We start from the raw sequence: 18,126 nt of genomic DNA on the forward strand, positions 1-18,126 counted from the left end.
AGCTCAAATTTATGTTTCTTCTTCCTCCTCCTCTTCTCCCCTCCCCTCCCCTCCCTTCCCTTACTACACAAAACAGGCCAGCTCTTCCCCAATCTTGTCTCTCCAAATGGCAGTGCCAACCAGCCAGCCACCAAGACCACAGGGTGGAAGTCAGCTTCCCCTGAGGCCCCCATGCCCCACCCGGCCAGGGCCCCTTCCTCTCGCCTGGACCACACAGGGGCCTCTTGCTGGACCCCCTCCCTGGGCTGCCAGCTTCTCCCACACCCCAACTCCCGCCCTGAATTGTCCTTCACAGCAACCAGAGGACCTGCTTCACGTCCAAGCTCACTCACAACCCAACAATGGCACCCAATAGCTCTTACAAGAAAAAATGAAATCCAGTCTGCACAACCCAGTCCATGAGTCCCAATGTGACCTGCTGCCTATCTCTCCTAACCCCTCCCGCCCTCATGCCCTCCCAGTCACACTGACCAACTTTCTGTTCCTTGAAAATGCCACATGGGCCCTGGCCAGTTGCTCAGTGGATAGAATGTGGGGCTGGTGTATGGACATTCCGGGTTTGACCCCTGATCAGGGCACAAAGGAGAAGCAACCATCTGCTTTTCTCCCCTCCCCCTCTCCCTTATCTCCCTCTTTGGCTCCCACAGCCAGTGGCTCAATTGGTTCAAGCATCTGCCCTGGGCACTGAGGATAGCTCGGCTGATTCGAGCATCAGCCCTAAATGGGGATTGCGGGTGGATCTCAGTCCAGGTGTAGGCAGGAGGTCTGTCTCTCTATCTCCCTGCCTCTCAGAGAAAGAAAGAAAGAAAGAAAGAAAGAAAGAAAGAAAGAAAGAAAGAAAGAAAGAAAGAAAGAAAGAAAGAAAGAAAGAGAAGGGAGGGAGGGAGGGAGGGAGGGAGGGAGGGAGGGAGGGAGGGAGGGAGGGAGGGAGGGAGGGAGGGAAAGAGAGAGAAAGAAAGAGAGAGAGAAGGAAAGAAAGAAAGAAAGAAAGAAAGAAAGAAAGAAAGAAAGAAAGAAAGAAAGAGAAGGAAGGAAGGAAGGAAGGAAGGAAGGAAGGAAGGAAGGAAGGAAGGAAGGAAGGAAGAAAGAAAGAAAGAAAGAAAGAAAGAAAGAAAGAAAGAAAGAAAGAAAGAAAGAAAGAAAGAAAGAAAGAAAGAAAGAAAATGCCACATGACTTCCTGTTTTGGGGTCTTCGCACTTACTCTTCCTGCCCCTTAGAACCCCCTGTCCCAGCTTTTAAAATGGCTAAGTCTGCCTGACCTGTGGTGGCGCAGTGGATAAAGCATCGACCTGGAAACGCTAAGGTCACCGGTTCAAAACCCTGGGCTTGCCTGGTCAAGGCACATATGGGAGGAGTTGATGCTTCCTGCTCCTCCCTCCCCTTCTCTCTCTCTCTCACTCTCTCTCCTCTCTAAAAATTAATAATAATAAAAAATTTTAAATGGCTAAGTCCTCACCTTATCATTAGCCTAAATGTCTCCTCCTTCAGGAAGCCTTCCCTAACAGCCTTATCTAAACTAAGGCCTCTCTGCCATTTCTTACCACAGCCCCCCGGAGATTTCCTTTGTCCTAGTGCCTAGAACAAAGCCTGGCACAAAGTGGGCTCCCGTGGACAAATCTTGGTGTCTATCATTGCTTAGAAGATGAGGAAGTCTTTCGAGAGGAGGACTGGGCCTTGATGAATGGATAGGAGTTTGCCAGTTAAAGACTACAGGTGAGAAAGGTCCAGGTAGAGGGAACAGCCTGCACAAAGGCCTAGAGGAGTTCAAGAAGGACAGCAAGACAGTCAGAGAACACCTCACATGCAAGCTGGTCCCTGGAGCCTGATTCTTCATGAGCCAGGCTGAGCTTGTGAGTGTTCGAAGCAACAGGTGACAGTACCATGTGACCAGGGAGCTCACTACCTTTCCTCTGTGAGCAGATCAGGCAGATGAGGGACCAGCGTGGGTGGAAAGTGGGCACGAAGCATACATGCATGCAGGGAAAGAGGGGTTGTTCACAAGACGTGACAAAAGTATTACTGGCCCTGGCCGGTTGGCTCAGTGGTAGAGCGTCGGCCTGGCGTGCAGGGATCCCGGGTTCGATTCCCGGCCAGGGCACACAGGAGAAGCGCCCATCTGCTTCTCCACCCCTCCCCCTCTCCTTCCTCTCTGTCTCTCTCTTCCCCTCCCGCAGCGAGGCTCCATTGGAGCAAAGATGGCCTGGGCGCTGGGGATGGCTCCTTGGCCTCTGCCCCAGGTGCTACAGTGGCTCTGGTCGCGACAGGGCGATGCCCCAGAGGGGCAGAGCGTCGCCCCCTGGTGGGCATGCTGGGTGGATCCCAGTCGGGTGCATGCGGGAGTCTGTCTGACTGTCTCTCCCCGTTTCTAGCTTCAGAAAAATACAAAAAAAAAAGTATTACTGATGCTAATATTTATTGAGCAACCAGTGCAAAAAAATCATTTTAAGGGCTCTGATTTTACCAGAACCCAGCCTCTGAAGCAGGTACTGTCATGTCCCTGTGACACAGAGGGAGACACAGAGATGCAGGATTTAGTCTGTGCCCTCCCAATGCCCGCCCCTGTGCCAGATGGGGATTTGTGACAATGTTGGGGAGAGAAGCAACCGTGCCCAGCATCCACGTTGCTGGAGTCTGTACTTCTGGTCACCTTCCTACTTCCTGGATCATGGCCAGAAACATGGCTCACTCAAATGTGGAAACTGAAGTGTGTGATGAGGGACCATTGGTCAAGGGCACCCAGAAGAGCTGGTGCTGCACCCCGAGGCTAGCAGCAGGAGGGAGCCGTCACACTCCAGAGCACACAGGAGCAGAGGCCAGAGTGGATTCTGGAGCTCAAAAAGGAAATTACACGAAATCTACGAGGGGGGCTGTGATACAGGGATGCAGCCACCCCACAGTCACTCACGCTGGCCCAGCAGATAGACAGAGCTAGAGAATGAAGGACCTCGTTCTCCTCTTCCTGCCAGGACCTCCCATTGGCCAAATCCAGATGGAAGCCAGAGGCATGAAAGCCCATTGGCACAGCAGACCGCAGGGGACAGAACCCTGTGGAGAGATGATGTGAAAGGGTGAACGTAAATGCCCGGCCCCAAATGCACATTTCTAGGGGGCAGCGGTCATCCCAAGATCTGGGGTTGGGGCAAAGGCACCAGAGTCGTTGCTCAGACTGCTCCTCCAGGCTTCCAGGGGCTCCGGGATCACCTGATTTCCTGCACTCCACTTCTTTCTGTTCCAGTACTAAAGTGGTCCCAGTCATCAAGTAACGAGATCCCAATTCCTATTGGACCCGTGAGGCGACAGGTCCTCAGGGTGGGGATCTGGGATTGGTCTCTTGTTCCGGTTGATTTACAGGCAGCGAGAATCCAGAGTGATCACCAGCCACTAGAACTCTCGCAGTCGTGGCCCATGCTGGCAGAAAAGGACCTGTAATTGCCCAGAACTAAGCACCTATTAAATCCCAGTGTTGGCAGACCGAGGTCTGGCTTCCGTGCACAGGATGATAAGCACTGTTTATTCAAGGGCTGAGGCTGTTTGCGCTTTATTGTCACATCAAGGAGTTTAAAAAAATAAAATAAATGAAAAAACAGTTTCAGGGCCTTAAATCTTCAGCCTGAGGTCTGTTCAAAGCACCAGGGAGAATTCCGTATCTCCTGGGGCTGCAGGGCTCCAAGAGCTGAAAACCAGACGTGGAACCCCGCCCGGTGCACGGCGCCATCACAGCGCCTACCAAATTGCCAGGCTGGCCGTGTGACAGACAGGGCATTGTCTGGGGGAAGAGAGGGACTCTTAGACTGGAGTCACGACCTGCAGAGAAGTCCAAGGACCCCAGTGTGCATCGTGGCACAGCAGAAGCAGCCCTGCCCCTACCCCCCTGTGGGATGTCTGACAGGAGAGGCGTTCCCATGCCAGGAAACTCTACGATGACCTCATCTGTGCCTGTCTCACCAGGGAATGCTAATTCTTCTGTCCCCATCCCTGTCACCCCCACCCCCACCCCCAGACTTATAACGACAATCAGTCCCATCCTGTCCCAGAGGACAAGCACTAAATCAAACCAGAGAGAAAAGGGCTTATATTGTTTCAAACAACTGTAAACACTTGCTAACTTATCTCAGCAAATAAAAGGAGGGGAGAGATGTACGGGAAACAGTCACAGGGCGCTGGGCCAGGGAGGAAGAAATGCACTTGTGGATGGAGCCTCGCTCGCAGTAAGAACACCCTTGCCGCAAAGTCTGAGTCCACTACTGAGAGTGGACTGAAACTGTCCTGCGCTGTGTGGAAGTGAGATGTATAAAGTAGAAAGTGTTTGCATGGATTTGTCGTACATGACCTCTTCCCTGGGAAGACCCGGAGGACAATGGAGAGACAAGGGAAGGCAGTGGCTGGGCTCTGTCACCCAGAATGACACTGGGAAATACACACATTGAATCAGGCCCCTCAATTTCAGCGGAATTGCAGTCGTTTCAAAATGGCGGTGGCCGAGGGGCAGCCCTTTCACCGTCAATGGCAAGGTGGGTGTATGGGTTAGTTTTTGCTGCATAACAGGCCATTCCAGAACACAGCAGCTTTAAAATAGCCACCATCTTATTCAATGTCTCATACTGTGTGAGTCGGCCAGCAGTCCTTCTGGCCTGGGACAGCTGGGTGGTCTCTGCTGGGCTCAGCTGGTGGTTGGTCATAAGAATGGCCTCACTGGTGAGTCTGGCTGTGACTGCCTGGCCCCCGTCTTTCCGCAGACATGCTCAGGCTGGTTTCCACAGCAGTCCCAGCACAAGAGGGGGTGCAAGCCTCAAGACAAGCACTCCCCAAATCTCTGCTGTGTCACATCATGGGATATATGGAAAGTGACAGGACTTGCATGGCCCCCTGGATAAAGCAGCAGTGGCCCAAGAAGACCAGTCTGGGAGCTCTGACCATCCCGAGGGCCAGGGTGTGGGGGGTGCCTACCACCCCTGATGGCACACCCACCGTGGCACACCCCCGTGAGCTTCGACCTAGTGGCACTACCCTTGCTCTCTGGGCTCTATTAGCTCAGTGTCACCAATGCAGTGGACTAGCACAGTGTTCTGTGGGTGGCACTGTTCCAGCTGCCGTGGAGGCTCACAAATTCAGGGCCTCACTACCTAGTTTTGGGGGCACTACTTATCCAAGAACACAGGGACAACTCCCCTACCCAAAAGACAGCCATGGTGCTTAAGGGCCTAACCACTGTCTTAGCTCAGACCGTTCGCCTCCAGTCCCCACTGCCCGTGTCCCTCACACATGACTGCTTCCCTTTCTCCCCAGGACTTGCCTGTCTGCATGAACCTTGTCCGCCTGTCTGTCCCTCTGCTCTCCAGTTAGTTCCCAGAGCAGTGTCTACCCGTGTTCCCCGCGGCAGCCCGGGACCTAGCTTGGCACACAGTAGACTCTCAATAGATAGTGACAAAACAAATGTTCATGTTCCTACTGTGTTGGGCTCATCGGGGCCCCAGACCACCGCTGCAGGGTAAAGCCCAAACCTGGTCAGTAGTGAGGATAATAACAATTTACTGAACCAAAAGGTGCCCTCCCAAACAGTGGATTTCCACTTAAATAAAAACTGACCCAATCCGAGCTTCCCCACCATAAGATGCTATCCTTACATCCTCACAGAAGGAGCAGCGAGTGCTGGTCCCCACAGGAGTGATGACCCAGTCAGGGACAGTGCTGAGCTGGAAATTCCCTGGGGAAGGCCAAAAGGGATGACCTCAGAAAGTCCCTTCTCAGACTCTACAAACTCCAAGGGCAAGTGGCCCTGTAACATCACAGTTCCCCAGACACTTGCCACAAGGGGCCCCTGATGGAAGCAGAGACATTCCTCCCAGCAGAAACCCCTGGGAAGGGGATGGCTGGATTCAAGGGTTTCCTGAGTGCATGCCACTCGCTCCAGGGGGGTTACCCAGAATAACGGAGACAAAACAACTTCTATGAGTCAGAGGATTCGGTGTGCAGGCCCTCCTCCCACTCCATGTCAACCTGAAGCCCACCCTTCTCCTTCCTCCTTCTCCAGAAAGCCCCCCGATGCTTCTCCCCCACAAGACAGCTTCAACCTCTCCTCAGCTGCTCCCTGGACACCCCCCCCCTCCTTCCTCCACTTAACCCTGCAAATTATCTACCTGCTTGTCTCTCTCTCTCCAGGGCCCAAGGGCAGCGGCCTGGCTGTCACGGTCCACTTGGACAGAACAGACCCTGGGTGAATGGCCCCTAAACAGGATCAACCCCAAGGCCCCTGGAAGGTTAGGGGTCATTGCTGGACTGAAGGAATGGACCAGGTTCTAGCCTCACCCATATTAATAGATATGCCTGGCTAATGAGAGCACAGGCTGACACAGGTTGGCTCCAGGACCCAGCAACTTCTCAGTCGGGGCACAGTGGACATTTGGGGCCAGAAGACTGTGTTGGGGAAAGAGGAATGTGTTCTGTGTGTTGTAGGATGCTTATCAGCAATCCAGAGACAACCCACTACACGCTGGTGCACCCCCAGCCCCAGTGTGACAACCCAAACTGTCTCCAGACATCACTGCCGAACATCCCCTGATTTTAAGGGAAGGGGGGCTGATGTGCGTGAGGGGGTCACTCTGGAAAGTGTGGGCTAGTTAACTCATCAGCAGTCCCTCGGGAACAAAGCCAGATCTGATCCCAAGCACCTCTCCAAAGCCCACGTTCTTCCCAGTAACAGAAATTTTTAGCATTTTTTAAGAAATAGCACTGTTGCCTTATTCTTCAGGCTAGCCATACTTTAATAGTCACAATTTTTTAACATTTCATAGGGAGAAGTACAGTGCACCTGATGCCCCCAGTTACTTCCACAGGGAAGGCTAACAGCAGGGCCAGGTGTGGCCACCATCGTGGGTCACCTAGGTGTCCCTTGCCCACCTCCCTGTAGCAGCATGTTTTCCGGCCTGTGCCACTTGCCCCCTGGCAGCTCTCGTTCCCGTGTGGAGCCGGGCGCAAGGGCTGACTCGTCCCACTCTGGTCTTCATGATCACCCGTCCACAGCCGTGACCACCACCCTGTTTCCAGCGGTTCCTGCCCAAGAAACCCTCAGTCTCAGCCCACAGGGGCCCGCTGGCTGCTCGCCCACTCTCTTGCCCCACAGTGAGCTCCTTGGGGCAGAGCTGTGTGGGGATCACATGGCCCAGCACCAAGCACCGCGCTGGCACAGCCGGTGACCGCCACACAGAGGCAGCGACAACCCCTGATCACGTGCTCTTCACTGGCATAAATAACAGCAGTCTGTTCACACCACCTGGACTTCTCCTAACCCGAGTCCCTGGCTTCAGAGCCGTCCGGGAGTGCTGGCCCGCAGCACCGGCACAAAGTGTCAGCTTCCTGCTGTCACCGGGCAGGTGGGGTCAACGACATGGCTAGGGCTTGAGTGGCTTTTATTTAATATCCAGAAATCCAAAGTGAACATGGCTTAAAACAATTAAAAATACAATAAAATACCAGTTTACAAAGGAGGTGGGATAAGAATTCAGTTGCTTTAAAAATAAAAACAAAAAACACACACAGTTCGTGTCACACCCCATTAGGACATGGGCACAGGGAGCGGCTCAGCGCGTACATAACCAATACCTGTGGTTGGGAAAGAGGAAACGAAGCTTCAAGTAGGTGCCCATAGGCCCGTGGGGAGGTCAAAGACACAGCCACCGAGAAGGGTTAAGAGAGGTATTTCACACTCCGGCCTATTTCCTATGGGGAATCCCTCTAAAGAAAAACACAATTCACTGAACATGTGCATCCCAGAGCATTCCAGAATTAAGGAAAGGTTTCTCTGCTACCCTAAGAAGGTATTCCAGCTTCCCTGACCCTGAACTGCCTCCCAGATAACTACTGTCCCTAAGCCCATGAGGACGATGGTTGATCACACAGAAGGACTCAGTCCCCAAGCAGAGCTCACCCTGACTTCTGCCTTGGGCTACCCGCCCCCTACAGCCATGCGTCCATCTGGCCAGGCCAGGCTGTGGATTCTGACTCATCCTGAAAAGTAGGAGAAGACTGAGATGCTTACAGCCCAAGGGGGGGCCCTTCACAGGTGTGCGGAAAGCACACCCACGACTTTGAACCAGCTTGGAAAACAGTTTGGATAAAAGGTCACTTCCCTGCTGGAACCACAAATAGTCAGCACTGTGAGGCCAGCGTGGCACGGGAAGTTGCCCGTGCCTCACTCTTCCTTTCGCTCTGCTTCTCAGGCTTAAACGGGCCAAGGAACCTGCAGAGCTGCCCACCTGGGCCGACACCCTCAAGGGCTGTGTTCTTTCCAAACCCAGACCACGCCTCCTTGGTCCCCACCCCCATGGCTCCCAGGGGTGGGTGAACAAGCCAGGTGGGTGGGCCTCTGCTGGACCCCAGGTGCTGTGATTCCGAGGGTAATATGAGCAGCACAGAATGTTCCAGCCTTGGCCACGGTGCTGACACGGCTCCTGAATGTCACTCATTCCACAGGACAGCCTAATGCCATTCTAATTATTTCTTTCCCCTGCTGGAAACCACCTCCATCAAAAGAGCTATTCCAAACCCATCCCCAGCCTGGAAGCAGCAGGAATATTACGCTCTTTTCTAAATCTTGAGCGTGGGCATTCAACTTAATGTGGACAATTTGCTCAACAGCTCCGGTCTGCAGCGGGAAGGCAAACATTGAAGGACGAAGAAGAAGGCTGATGTGCAGGGGACTCCCCAGGGGTGGCACGCACGTCATAGCGCCAGCTGGGGAGCTGGGGAAGGAGGTCTGGGAGGCGGTGAGCCGCAGCGTGAGGACTACCTGAGACTCAGCCAACACTCCCCCATTTCTCTCCTGAGCCAAGCTGCACAAGGGGGTTGTAATGAGTGACCAGCACTCCCTTCCCAGGGAGCCCAAGGGGAGAGACACCAGCTGGGCTTCAGGAAGCCACGTGTCCAGGAGGAGTGACAGGAACACTTCATCTCCCTCTAGAGTGTGTCACCTGAGAATCCAGATTTTGGAGTCCTAACCCCCAGGACCTCAGAACATGATTGTATTTGGAAATGAGGTCTTTACAGAGGTGATAAAGGTAAAGCTAGGTCTTAGGGGTGGGTGTGACCCCAGGTAACCAGTGCCATTGCCAGAAGAGACTAGGGCACAGACACACGCGCACACACAGGGATGACCATGACACAGGAAGTAAACGGCCGTCTGCATGCCAAGGAGAGAGGCCTCGGAAGGAGCCCACCCTGCTGATACGTGGATCTCGGACTTCTAGGCTCCAGAGTGGTGAAAGAACAATTTTCTGTTGTCTGAGCCACTAGTCTGTTAGGACACCCTGAGCACACAAATATACTTCGCTTCTGTAAAGTTTTTTAAATGCACCCATTCCTAAAGAGGGCGACGAGGTGGCTGACTTCTATAGCACCGTCTCCAGCTGCATCTAGACCGGCTCCGACCCAGCCCATCCAGTAGCAAGAAACAAAGAAATTCCTTTAGCAAGTCCTTCCTTCCCTGGGTGGCAGTCCAGTCGTAGTTACTTGTGCAAAAAGAAAAAACAAAAAATAAAAAAACGAAAACAACAGAGGCCAAGAGGTGGGGACGTGGGGGGTACTCCTGCCCTGGCACAAAGCCTCTGGGACTTCAGAGTGGAGTTTTTAAAACTGCAAAAAAATGCTTTTTACTAAAAAGGCCTTCTTTCCAAGGAGAGCCCTCCCAGGAGATTCTGCCTGAACAGCCAGGCCGCCAGTGCCCGTCTGAAGCCTGTGATCACTCACTGGGCCATCGAAGGGAACGCAGGGTGCCCCACCAACAGGCTGAGGGCTTCTTCCTTTTCATTGTTTGGTCCAAGCCAATGACCATTGACTCAGCGTCTGGAAGAGCCCCAGGGGAAGCCAGGCCCCTAAAAGGAGCCCCGGTGTTCAGATCTCTGCTTGTCAAATTACACGGCAAGAAGGTTCAGGACGACAACCAGACAGGGGTGTGCAGGGTGGGCGTGGGGAAGAACCGCGGGCTGTGAGGGAAGTCAGAGCCCCCGTCTGGGAGGGGAGCGCAGGGGGCGTCCCGCCGAGGTCACTCCATGTTCTTGTACTTGGTGAACAGGTTGTAAAGTACCCTCAGGGTGGATTTGAGGTCCAGGTTCACCACATCTGCAGGAGAAAACAGAGAGACCGTTCACAGGACCAGAGCGCTCACCTGGAGCCCTGGTGCTCTGGGGACACGCGGGACGGGCGCCATGTCCACAGCGGAGCACAGCGGTGTGAGGTCATCCAGGACGCTCTGGGCAGTGTCGTCCCAAGTCACAGGCCTCCATGAGAGGCCCCGGCTGCCATGAGCCCCTGGGGTGGCAGGGCGGGTACATCTTCATCGCCTCTAGGGTTTGCATCAGGACCAGTGTGACAACCGATGGTGTCTGAGCGGTGTGGTGACTACAGCAGCCAAGGACATTTGCTAGAGACCAAACACTCAGAGGCTAATCTGTGCCAGACCCTCGGGCCTGCAGCGGGGTCAAGCCTCCTGGGGCAGGACAGGGTGGCAGCTGCCGTCCCACCCTTCATGTCTGGGCACATGGCGTGGCCTGCCCCAGGACACCTTGGGATCATAGCTCCCTCTGGGGCCCATAAAGTGTGGCTGCTGCTTTTGGTGGGAAGGGCGCCAGTCCTCCTGGGGGTTGGGCACCAGGTTCTTGTCCTCACATACCCTGTGACTTCAGACAAGGGACGTGGGGAGGCTGTGGTTCACAGGTCATGGGATGGAATTCCTGTCTGGGGAGCCTCCCACGGTGGGCATCCAGAGGGTAATGAACACACCCTACCCGGAGCTCAGGCTGTGGCTGCAGGCCCTGATTCTTAAAGTGAGGTCCCCGAACCAGGAGAATCAATGTCTCTGGGACACTTTTTCAAGATGGGATTTGTTGGACCCATCCCACAGCCCCTGAATCAGAACTTGTTCTTGAGGAAGCCCTTCGGGGATTCAGACGCTCCCTCCAGTTGGAGAATCGTGGAATAGATCAGTTCTCATGGCTGCCAGAAAAGGGCAGTGAGGTGGGCCCTTGCCCCGGCCCTGGCCTCAGCGCCTCATTGAGCATGACCATGCCGCCTCCCCGCTCACAAGCATCGTCCTCTACTGGCCATCAGACCACAGCCTGGCAGTCATTAAGCTGCAATGAGCCTCTGATAGCCTTCCAAGCCATGCAACCACCCCCTGCCCGAGTGCTGGCACCAAGAGCGGCCGTTAAATCCTGAGGCCCATGGGCAGAGGCCTTGGACAGACCTACGCTGACCTCATGGGTGGCGGGGCTGTTGGTGGAGGATTGAGTGGTCACTAAAGCACCGACACTGGCATCACCATCAGCACAGCTCCCTGGTTCCCAAAACCAGGTGTGTGGGGGTCACAGGGGCATCCAGACCTAATTGGGAGAGGCAGGTCCAGCCTTCCAGCCACCTCGGAGACCCGGTCATACTTCCCTGCCCGGCCCTCCTCTCCCCGAGGGCACCAGCTTGGGCCTTACCTTCAGGCCGAGCCTTGGGTTTCTTGAGCCCTCCGTCCAGCATCAGCTCAAAGGCGAAGGACACGTTGTGGACCTGCCAAGGGTGCAGGTGTTAACGCTGGGGCTGAAGCTGTCCCCAGGCCTGCCCACTGCCCACCACTTTCCTTCTGAAAGGACAGGGACGGAGCAAGTGTGGACAGAGTGGGTCTTTAAAATGACCACAAGGACCCAAGGCGCCCAGTACAAGGCACAGGTGGGCAGAGGTTTGCTGAGGACAGCACACACTCACTTGGTGACCCTTCCTCCCCTCATCAGTGCTCAAGGGCGGCTGGGAAATGCAGGGGTGAAGACACAGAGCCTGCCCTCGAGGGCTAGGGGCTCCCCGTGTGTCTGCCTCGGGCCCTAGCACATCCTCATGATGAGAAGTGACCCCATTTTACAGATGAGAAAACTGAGGCCCAGAGAAGACAAGTCACTTCACAGAGGTTTCGAGCCCTGTGCACTGTCCCCAGCATAGAGCAGTGTCACCACCGCCCAACACATCTGTGTGTGGTGCATAGGAGCTCAGGTGTGGGGACCAGCCTGAGGTGGGTTCGGGTCTACGCAGGGGAGAAACAGCCCCTGTGAGGTGGTTGGGAGAACCAGGAGGTTGATAAGCACCAGGGCTCAGGAAGAGCCTCCTGGGGGTCCCATGAGACCTTCGCTTCCTGTGAGAGGAAGGGGGGATGCAGGGAGGGGCTAATGGTTGGATAAGGACCCCCAAGAATCGGCACCCTCCCTGAGGACAGCTCCTGCTGCCCGCGGGGCCACCACCACTGGGGTTCTGTGTCTCAAGGGTGAGTGGGCGCACACCACACTGGACGCCGTCCCCTAATATAACCTTTCCTTCTGGGTTCCTGTTCAGAGGTGAAGGTGGACCAAACAGAATGGAACAGGCCTCGCTCCTCCCAGGCCGGGACAGCCACTGACAAGGACACCCACCCTCGTCTCAGAGGGAAGAAGGCCAGGCAGGGAGATGATACCCCTACCACTTACACAGCCTCATCCAGAGGCCTGGCTCAATTCACCATTCTCCCCAGCATTCTTATTCGTTTGAACCAGGGAAAAGCTCTCTAAAACAACGCTACCAGCCGCGTTGGGCCTGCACGTGCCTGAGCCTAGTCACCAAACTGTGCCCTCGTAGTCAGAACGTGGTGATGCACTGCATTTTGGGACCGCGTTCTGCAGCTCCGCCGGCCCCGCTGCTCTCGCTGGCTCACACACTCACCACTAACCACGGCCTCTAACATGTCTAATCTGTCCTGATTTTGTCCCAGCAGGACAGGACAACATTTGGCCACGAGCAAACAACCTGCCGGGTGTCAGAAGTGGACAGAATGATAAACGCTGGCCCTGTTTTCAAAGGTCTTTCTGGCTGTCTGCCCCTCTGACTCACAGGTCTAGCACTTTGGGGAAGTAAGATGACAGATGCCTGTGTGTCCAGAGCAATATGGTTAGTCCACATGCAAGGTTGCCAAAGGCAACTGGATCCTGGCGGGTGGCTGATCATCAAGAGGTCCTGGCAGGAGGCCGACAGCCCAGTCACACAGGGTGGTGACACGGGAGAACCAGCAACCCAAATGCAACGGTTGGGCCCTTAGTTCCAAATGATCCTATTTGGGGAATTTTCCTAGAAACAATCCACAAGGATGGAAACTATAAATATTAAAGGTGCCCCGTTGTTTCAGCAGGGATAAGCCAGGAACACACTGATTGTGCAGGAGCGGGGAACAGGAGGCGGTGGCATCAGGGCCCCTCTGTGGGGCACCTGGCAAGCTCGTGCTGCAGCAGGGGACCCCAGACGTGACACATGCGTGCCGTGAACAGGGGACAGGTTTGCAACTGTACTGACCTTTAACCACAATTATTAAAGACCCAGAAAAGGACATGGACCCAGCAATGTCCATGGAATTGCTTCTCCGACTAGGGGGTCCGTCTAATTGCAAAACCACTTGCCGTGCAGTTTTGTGTTTTGGAGAATGCAGCCGACTCCAGACACAGCTGCCGGGGAAACCTATGCGGTGCGCTTCCACAACAGAGACACATGCGTACCTTCTGATCGAAGCTGTCCGGGGTCAGGTAGAAGTGGTGCAGGGGGACAAAATAGTCCTCCAGCAGGCCCATGAGCAGAACCAGGTACACGCCATCTGCAAACTACAGAGAAACACTAGGTGCGGTTTCCGGGCTACACACAGAGTTGGCAAGTGCTATACATCCACTCAGAAGGAGGAAAAGTATCGCCTGGCCTGTGGTGGCCCAGTGAATAGAGCATCAGCCTGGGATGCTGAGCTCACCACTTTGAAACCCTGGGCTTGCCCGGGCAGGGCACACGAAAGAAACAAGCAATGAACAACTAAAGTGCAGCAAGTACGAGCTCATAATTCCCGCTCCCCCCACCTTTCTTTTCCCTATAAAATCAATAAATAAAATATTTAAAAGCAAAACAACTCAGCTCTAGTTCAGGTGAGAGAACCTGCAATCAGGTGAAGGACCCGGTGCAGGCACCACGCTGGGGACTAGATGTGACCGTGCATGGGTGTGGTGCTAGAGTGTAGCCACATGGATGGGACCAGGGCTCAGGGGCCGGACCGCCAGCCAGGAGGCCCATTCCCCACCACTGGCTTGGGGACGATGCGGGCTCTATCTCTCAGAGCTGGTGTGCAGATCCAGGTAGACGGTGACACTGAACACTCTCCTGTGGTCAGTGGCGGCATGATGGATCCAGAGCTCGCAGGCGCCCTTGGGTTTGGGGTTGGCGGCCCCATCCTGCTCCCCTGTCAGCTGCTGCCTGAGTCCCTTCCCCTGGCTGTGCTCAGGGCCCAGGACAAGAGCCTTGGTAACAATGAGCCTTGTGCACACCCTGCAGCCAGCGCACACCCCTCCTGGGCCCCGCACAGTGGGGCCAGCACTGGGGGAAGCCCTGCGGGCTGCAGCCGTCACCTGAGATCCCAGCCGCTCTCTGGCACCTGGGCACCTGGCCCGGAGTCCAAAACAAAAGCCCCTGCTCTTTGGCAGATAGATCCTGCCCCCATATGCCAGGACAGGGTTCAAGTGCCCCTTTCACAGAAAAAGCACTGGAGACGGGTGGAGGCAGGCCAACATCATCACCACCGTCCACTGTCAGAGCCCTGACCTTGGCAGGGAGGCAGGAGTCAGGACCAGCAGAGTGTGGGTGGGCAGGGTCCCTCCAGGGCACAGAGGCAAGTGTTCTAAGCCCAGGTTTAACATGGTCTGATGGGTAAATGACCCCCTGCCTACATGTCGACATCACTCCCTCATCTCCTTCAGGAGATTAGAGGGGTTTTTTAGAAAGAAACATACAGGCACCTCGACACAGCTGTCTTCTCTGCTCTGATGGGGCGACTGGGGTGGTGGAGGGAGACACGGAATGGAAGGGGCACCCAGGACGGCGAGGGCCAGGCAAAGCACCGCAGTTTATCAGCCACGAGTGGGACCCTCCGTTTCCACACAGAGCAGGGGTCCTGAGAGAGGGTGTGCCTTATGGAGGGGCCCAAGACACCATCATCACCATCTCCATTAAAGTACTAAACTTCAGCCTGACCAGGCCGTGGCGCAGTGGATAGAGCATTGCACTGGGACACGGAGGACCCAGGTTTGAAACCCTGAGGTCGCTGGCTTGAGCATGGGGTCACTTGCTCTGCTGGCCCCCCACCCCTAGTCAAGGCACATATGAGAAAATAATCAATGAACAACTAAGATGCCACAACAAAGAATTGATGCTTCTCATCTCTCTCCCTTCTTATCTGTCTGTCGCTATCTGTCCCTCTCTCTGTCTCTGTCACATAAATAAATAAATAAATAAATAAATAAATAAATAAAGTACCAAACTTTAAATGCATTATTCTCCATTAAAGCCTCACTATATCTACTGTCTCCAGTTTACACACACGGAGAGAGGCTCAGAGAGGCTGAGTAACTGGCTTAGTATCACAGAGCCAGGCATGCTGCCCAGAATACACAAGTGGTTTTCAAAAGTAAGGGAAACACACGCATGTGTGTACACATGCACACACACCTCGGAGCAAGAATTAGAATCCAGCCCTTTCCAACCCCCAGGCATTCAAACTCTGATAAGGAACATCTTGATGAAAAGTTCTCTGCATTTCTGTGGCCACTGATCTTCTCTGGGGAACCAGTGCTTAGAAATACTTCTCAGATCTTACTTTACTTAGCATGGTGTTGGGGGAAGAATGGAAATATTGAGCAAAGATGAATGCAAAGGTAAGTCCAGAGGCTCAGCCTGAGATGTCTGGCTGCTGACAGTGGTGTGCAGAGCCCCTGGGAGAGGACCATCGGGAGCCCCTGGTGAGGAGCTGGGTTCTCAACACGAGACAGAGCTTCAGGGGGTCACGCCCTCCTGGGCTCTCAGGGGCACTCCCTTTGCTCTGAAGATCCAGACACAGAGCATAGACAAAGATGCTCACTGCACCGCTAGTCACAGGGCAGGAAACGCCCCGTCCTAAGGGACGGGCTAAGGAAGCGCAGCTGTAGATGCACAGACAGCAGCTATTAGAAGTGACGTATACAGATGACAGCAGGCAACAGAGAAACGATTAGACAGAAACACACACACACACACACTCAGGCATAAAGATGCCCACAGTATATTTAGTAACAAAAAGCACATTACAGACAGTTGCATAGTACGATCCATTACCACTTAGAAAATATATTTAGTTATATAAAAACTAGAAAAATATACATCCAACCGTGAACTACAGTGATACTAGGAGAGGAGGATGGGGGCAGGAGATCACGGTGAGGGAGAAAGGAGGGTTTTTACTTTTCTTTAATTTTTTTTTTTAGAGAGACAGAGAGAGAGTTAGAGAGAGGGATAGATAGGGACAGACAGACAGGAACAGAGAGAGATGAGAAGCATCAATCATTAGTTTTTCGTTGTGACACCTTAGTTGTTCATTGATTGCTTTCTCACATGTGCCTTGACCATGGGGCTACAGCAGACCAAGTAACCCCTTGCTTGAGCCAGAGACCTTGGGTCCAAGCTGGTGAGCTTTGTTCAAACCAAATGAGCCCGCACTCAAGCTGGCAACCTCGGGGTCTCGAACCTGGGTCCTCCACATCCCAGTCTGACACTCTATCCACTGCGTCACCGCCTGGTCAGGCTCTTTAATTTTTATTCATTGACTTTTGTGAGAGAGAGATAGAGAAAGAGAGATTTACACACACACACACACACAGAGAGAGAGAGAGAGAGAGAGAGAGAGAGACAGGACCATTGATCCGTTCCTGCATGTGCCCTGACTGGGGATCGAACCAGTAACCCCTGCACTTCAGGATGATTCTCTAAGCTATCCTACCAGGGTGGTTTTCCCTTTTCAAGTAGTATACTTCTGGACTGTGAATGTAGCAAACAGCAGATCATCAGAGGCTAAGTGGGCAATGTTTGTACAATGCTAAAAATAATAAATGTATTTGCACATCATACACACACACAAAATAAACCACACAGACATTAACATCGGGCTGCTGGGCTTTTGTACACAGACTCGCGCTGTCCATGATTAACCGTCCACGTAGAAAAAAGGTCTGGAAGTAACCCCTCAGCACAGCTATCTCTGGGTAACAGCATCACAAAGGGTTTTTATTTGTTTTGCTTATCTCATTTTCAGACATCTCTACGACAAACCTGAATTACTTTTTTAATTAGAAAAGCAAATGAGAAAAGTTAAGGAGAAAAGAGCACATGCAATCACCCGGAGCTTTCAGAAGGATCAGCCATGCGTCTGAGAAGCCAGCACCGCTCCGCGTCCCCGCCCCAGCTAATCCGGGGGAATTATATTTTGCCTTAAATGCCTGCTGAGCGACGGAAGCATCTTTTCACAGGCTACTTTTGTTTTGAGTGGGAGTAGGGGAGGCTAAGTTGACCCTTGGTCACCTCAGGGGTTAGGGACGCCAACCCCGCCCCTTCACTGTTGAAAAGCCATGGAGCATAGGCTTTATTCTTACAATAAACTAGAGAAAAGAAAGTGTTCTTAAGAAAAGCATAAGGTAGAAAAAATACATTTAAGATTCTGCACCACATTTATCAGTACCGTTCAGGTTATGTTGCCTGCTTCCAAGATGAATCATGTCTGCACCTACATCAGTATTGCCTCACATGGTACACAACCCTTGGAGGTGTGTTATACAGATTGCTAACGCTAAACATCACAAATGAAAAGAGACTGTGAAAAAGAAATACTTATGTACAGGTATAACAATTCACACAATGAAACAGCACTATGATTGTCTTGTTAGTAAGAAAATCTCAAAAAAAAATTTTTTCTAACATATTTATTGGAAAAAAACCAAGTCCACATATATGTGGAACCATGCAGTTCAAACCCACATTGTTCAAGGGTCAGTTGTAATTTATTTACTTACTGCAGAAAAAAATATTCCATGCATCTTCACTAGGGGGTATTTAGTGATCATTAGTTAGGTGACAGGGACAGGACATTCTAGGCCAGGGGTCAGGAACCTTTTTGGCTAAGAGAGCCATGAACGCCACATATTTTAAAATGTAATTCCATGAGAGCCATACCACAACCCGTGTACGTTAGACATCACCCAATAAAAATTTGGTGTTGTCCCGGAGGACAGCTGTGATTG

The 18,126-nt window shown here is 53.2% G+C and overlaps 1 protein-coding gene across 3 annotated transcripts in view; it reads right to left on the reverse strand.

The window, feature by feature from the left end:
• Nucleotides 1-7,390: 7,390 nt before the first annotated feature.
• PARVB (parvin beta) overlaps nt 7,391-18,126 on the reverse strand; it is a 94,615-nt gene continuing 83,879 nt past the window's right edge. For all 3 annotated transcript variants that reach the window (XM_066255741.1, XM_066255760.1, XM_066255751.1), the window contains exons 11-13: nt 13,546-13,647; nt 11,476-11,548; nt 7,391-10,114 (exon numbers count right to left, since the gene is read on the reverse strand). In XM_066255741.1, the coding sequence (XP_066111838.1) occupies nt 10,038-10,114; nt 11,476-11,548; nt 13,546-13,647 (252 nt within the window). In that variant the 3' untranslated portion in view covers nt 7,391-10,037. The remainder of the gene's footprint in view (nt 10,115-11,475; nt 11,549-13,545; nt 13,648-18,126) is intronic.

Source organism: Saccopteryx bilineata, chromosome 1, assembly GCF_036850765.1.
Source record: "Saccopteryx bilineata isolate mSacBil1 chromosome 1, mSacBil1_pri_phased_curated, whole genome shotgun sequence".
Lineage (NCBI taxonomy): Eukaryota > Metazoa > Chordata > Mammalia > Chiroptera > Emballonuridae > Saccopteryx > Saccopteryx bilineata.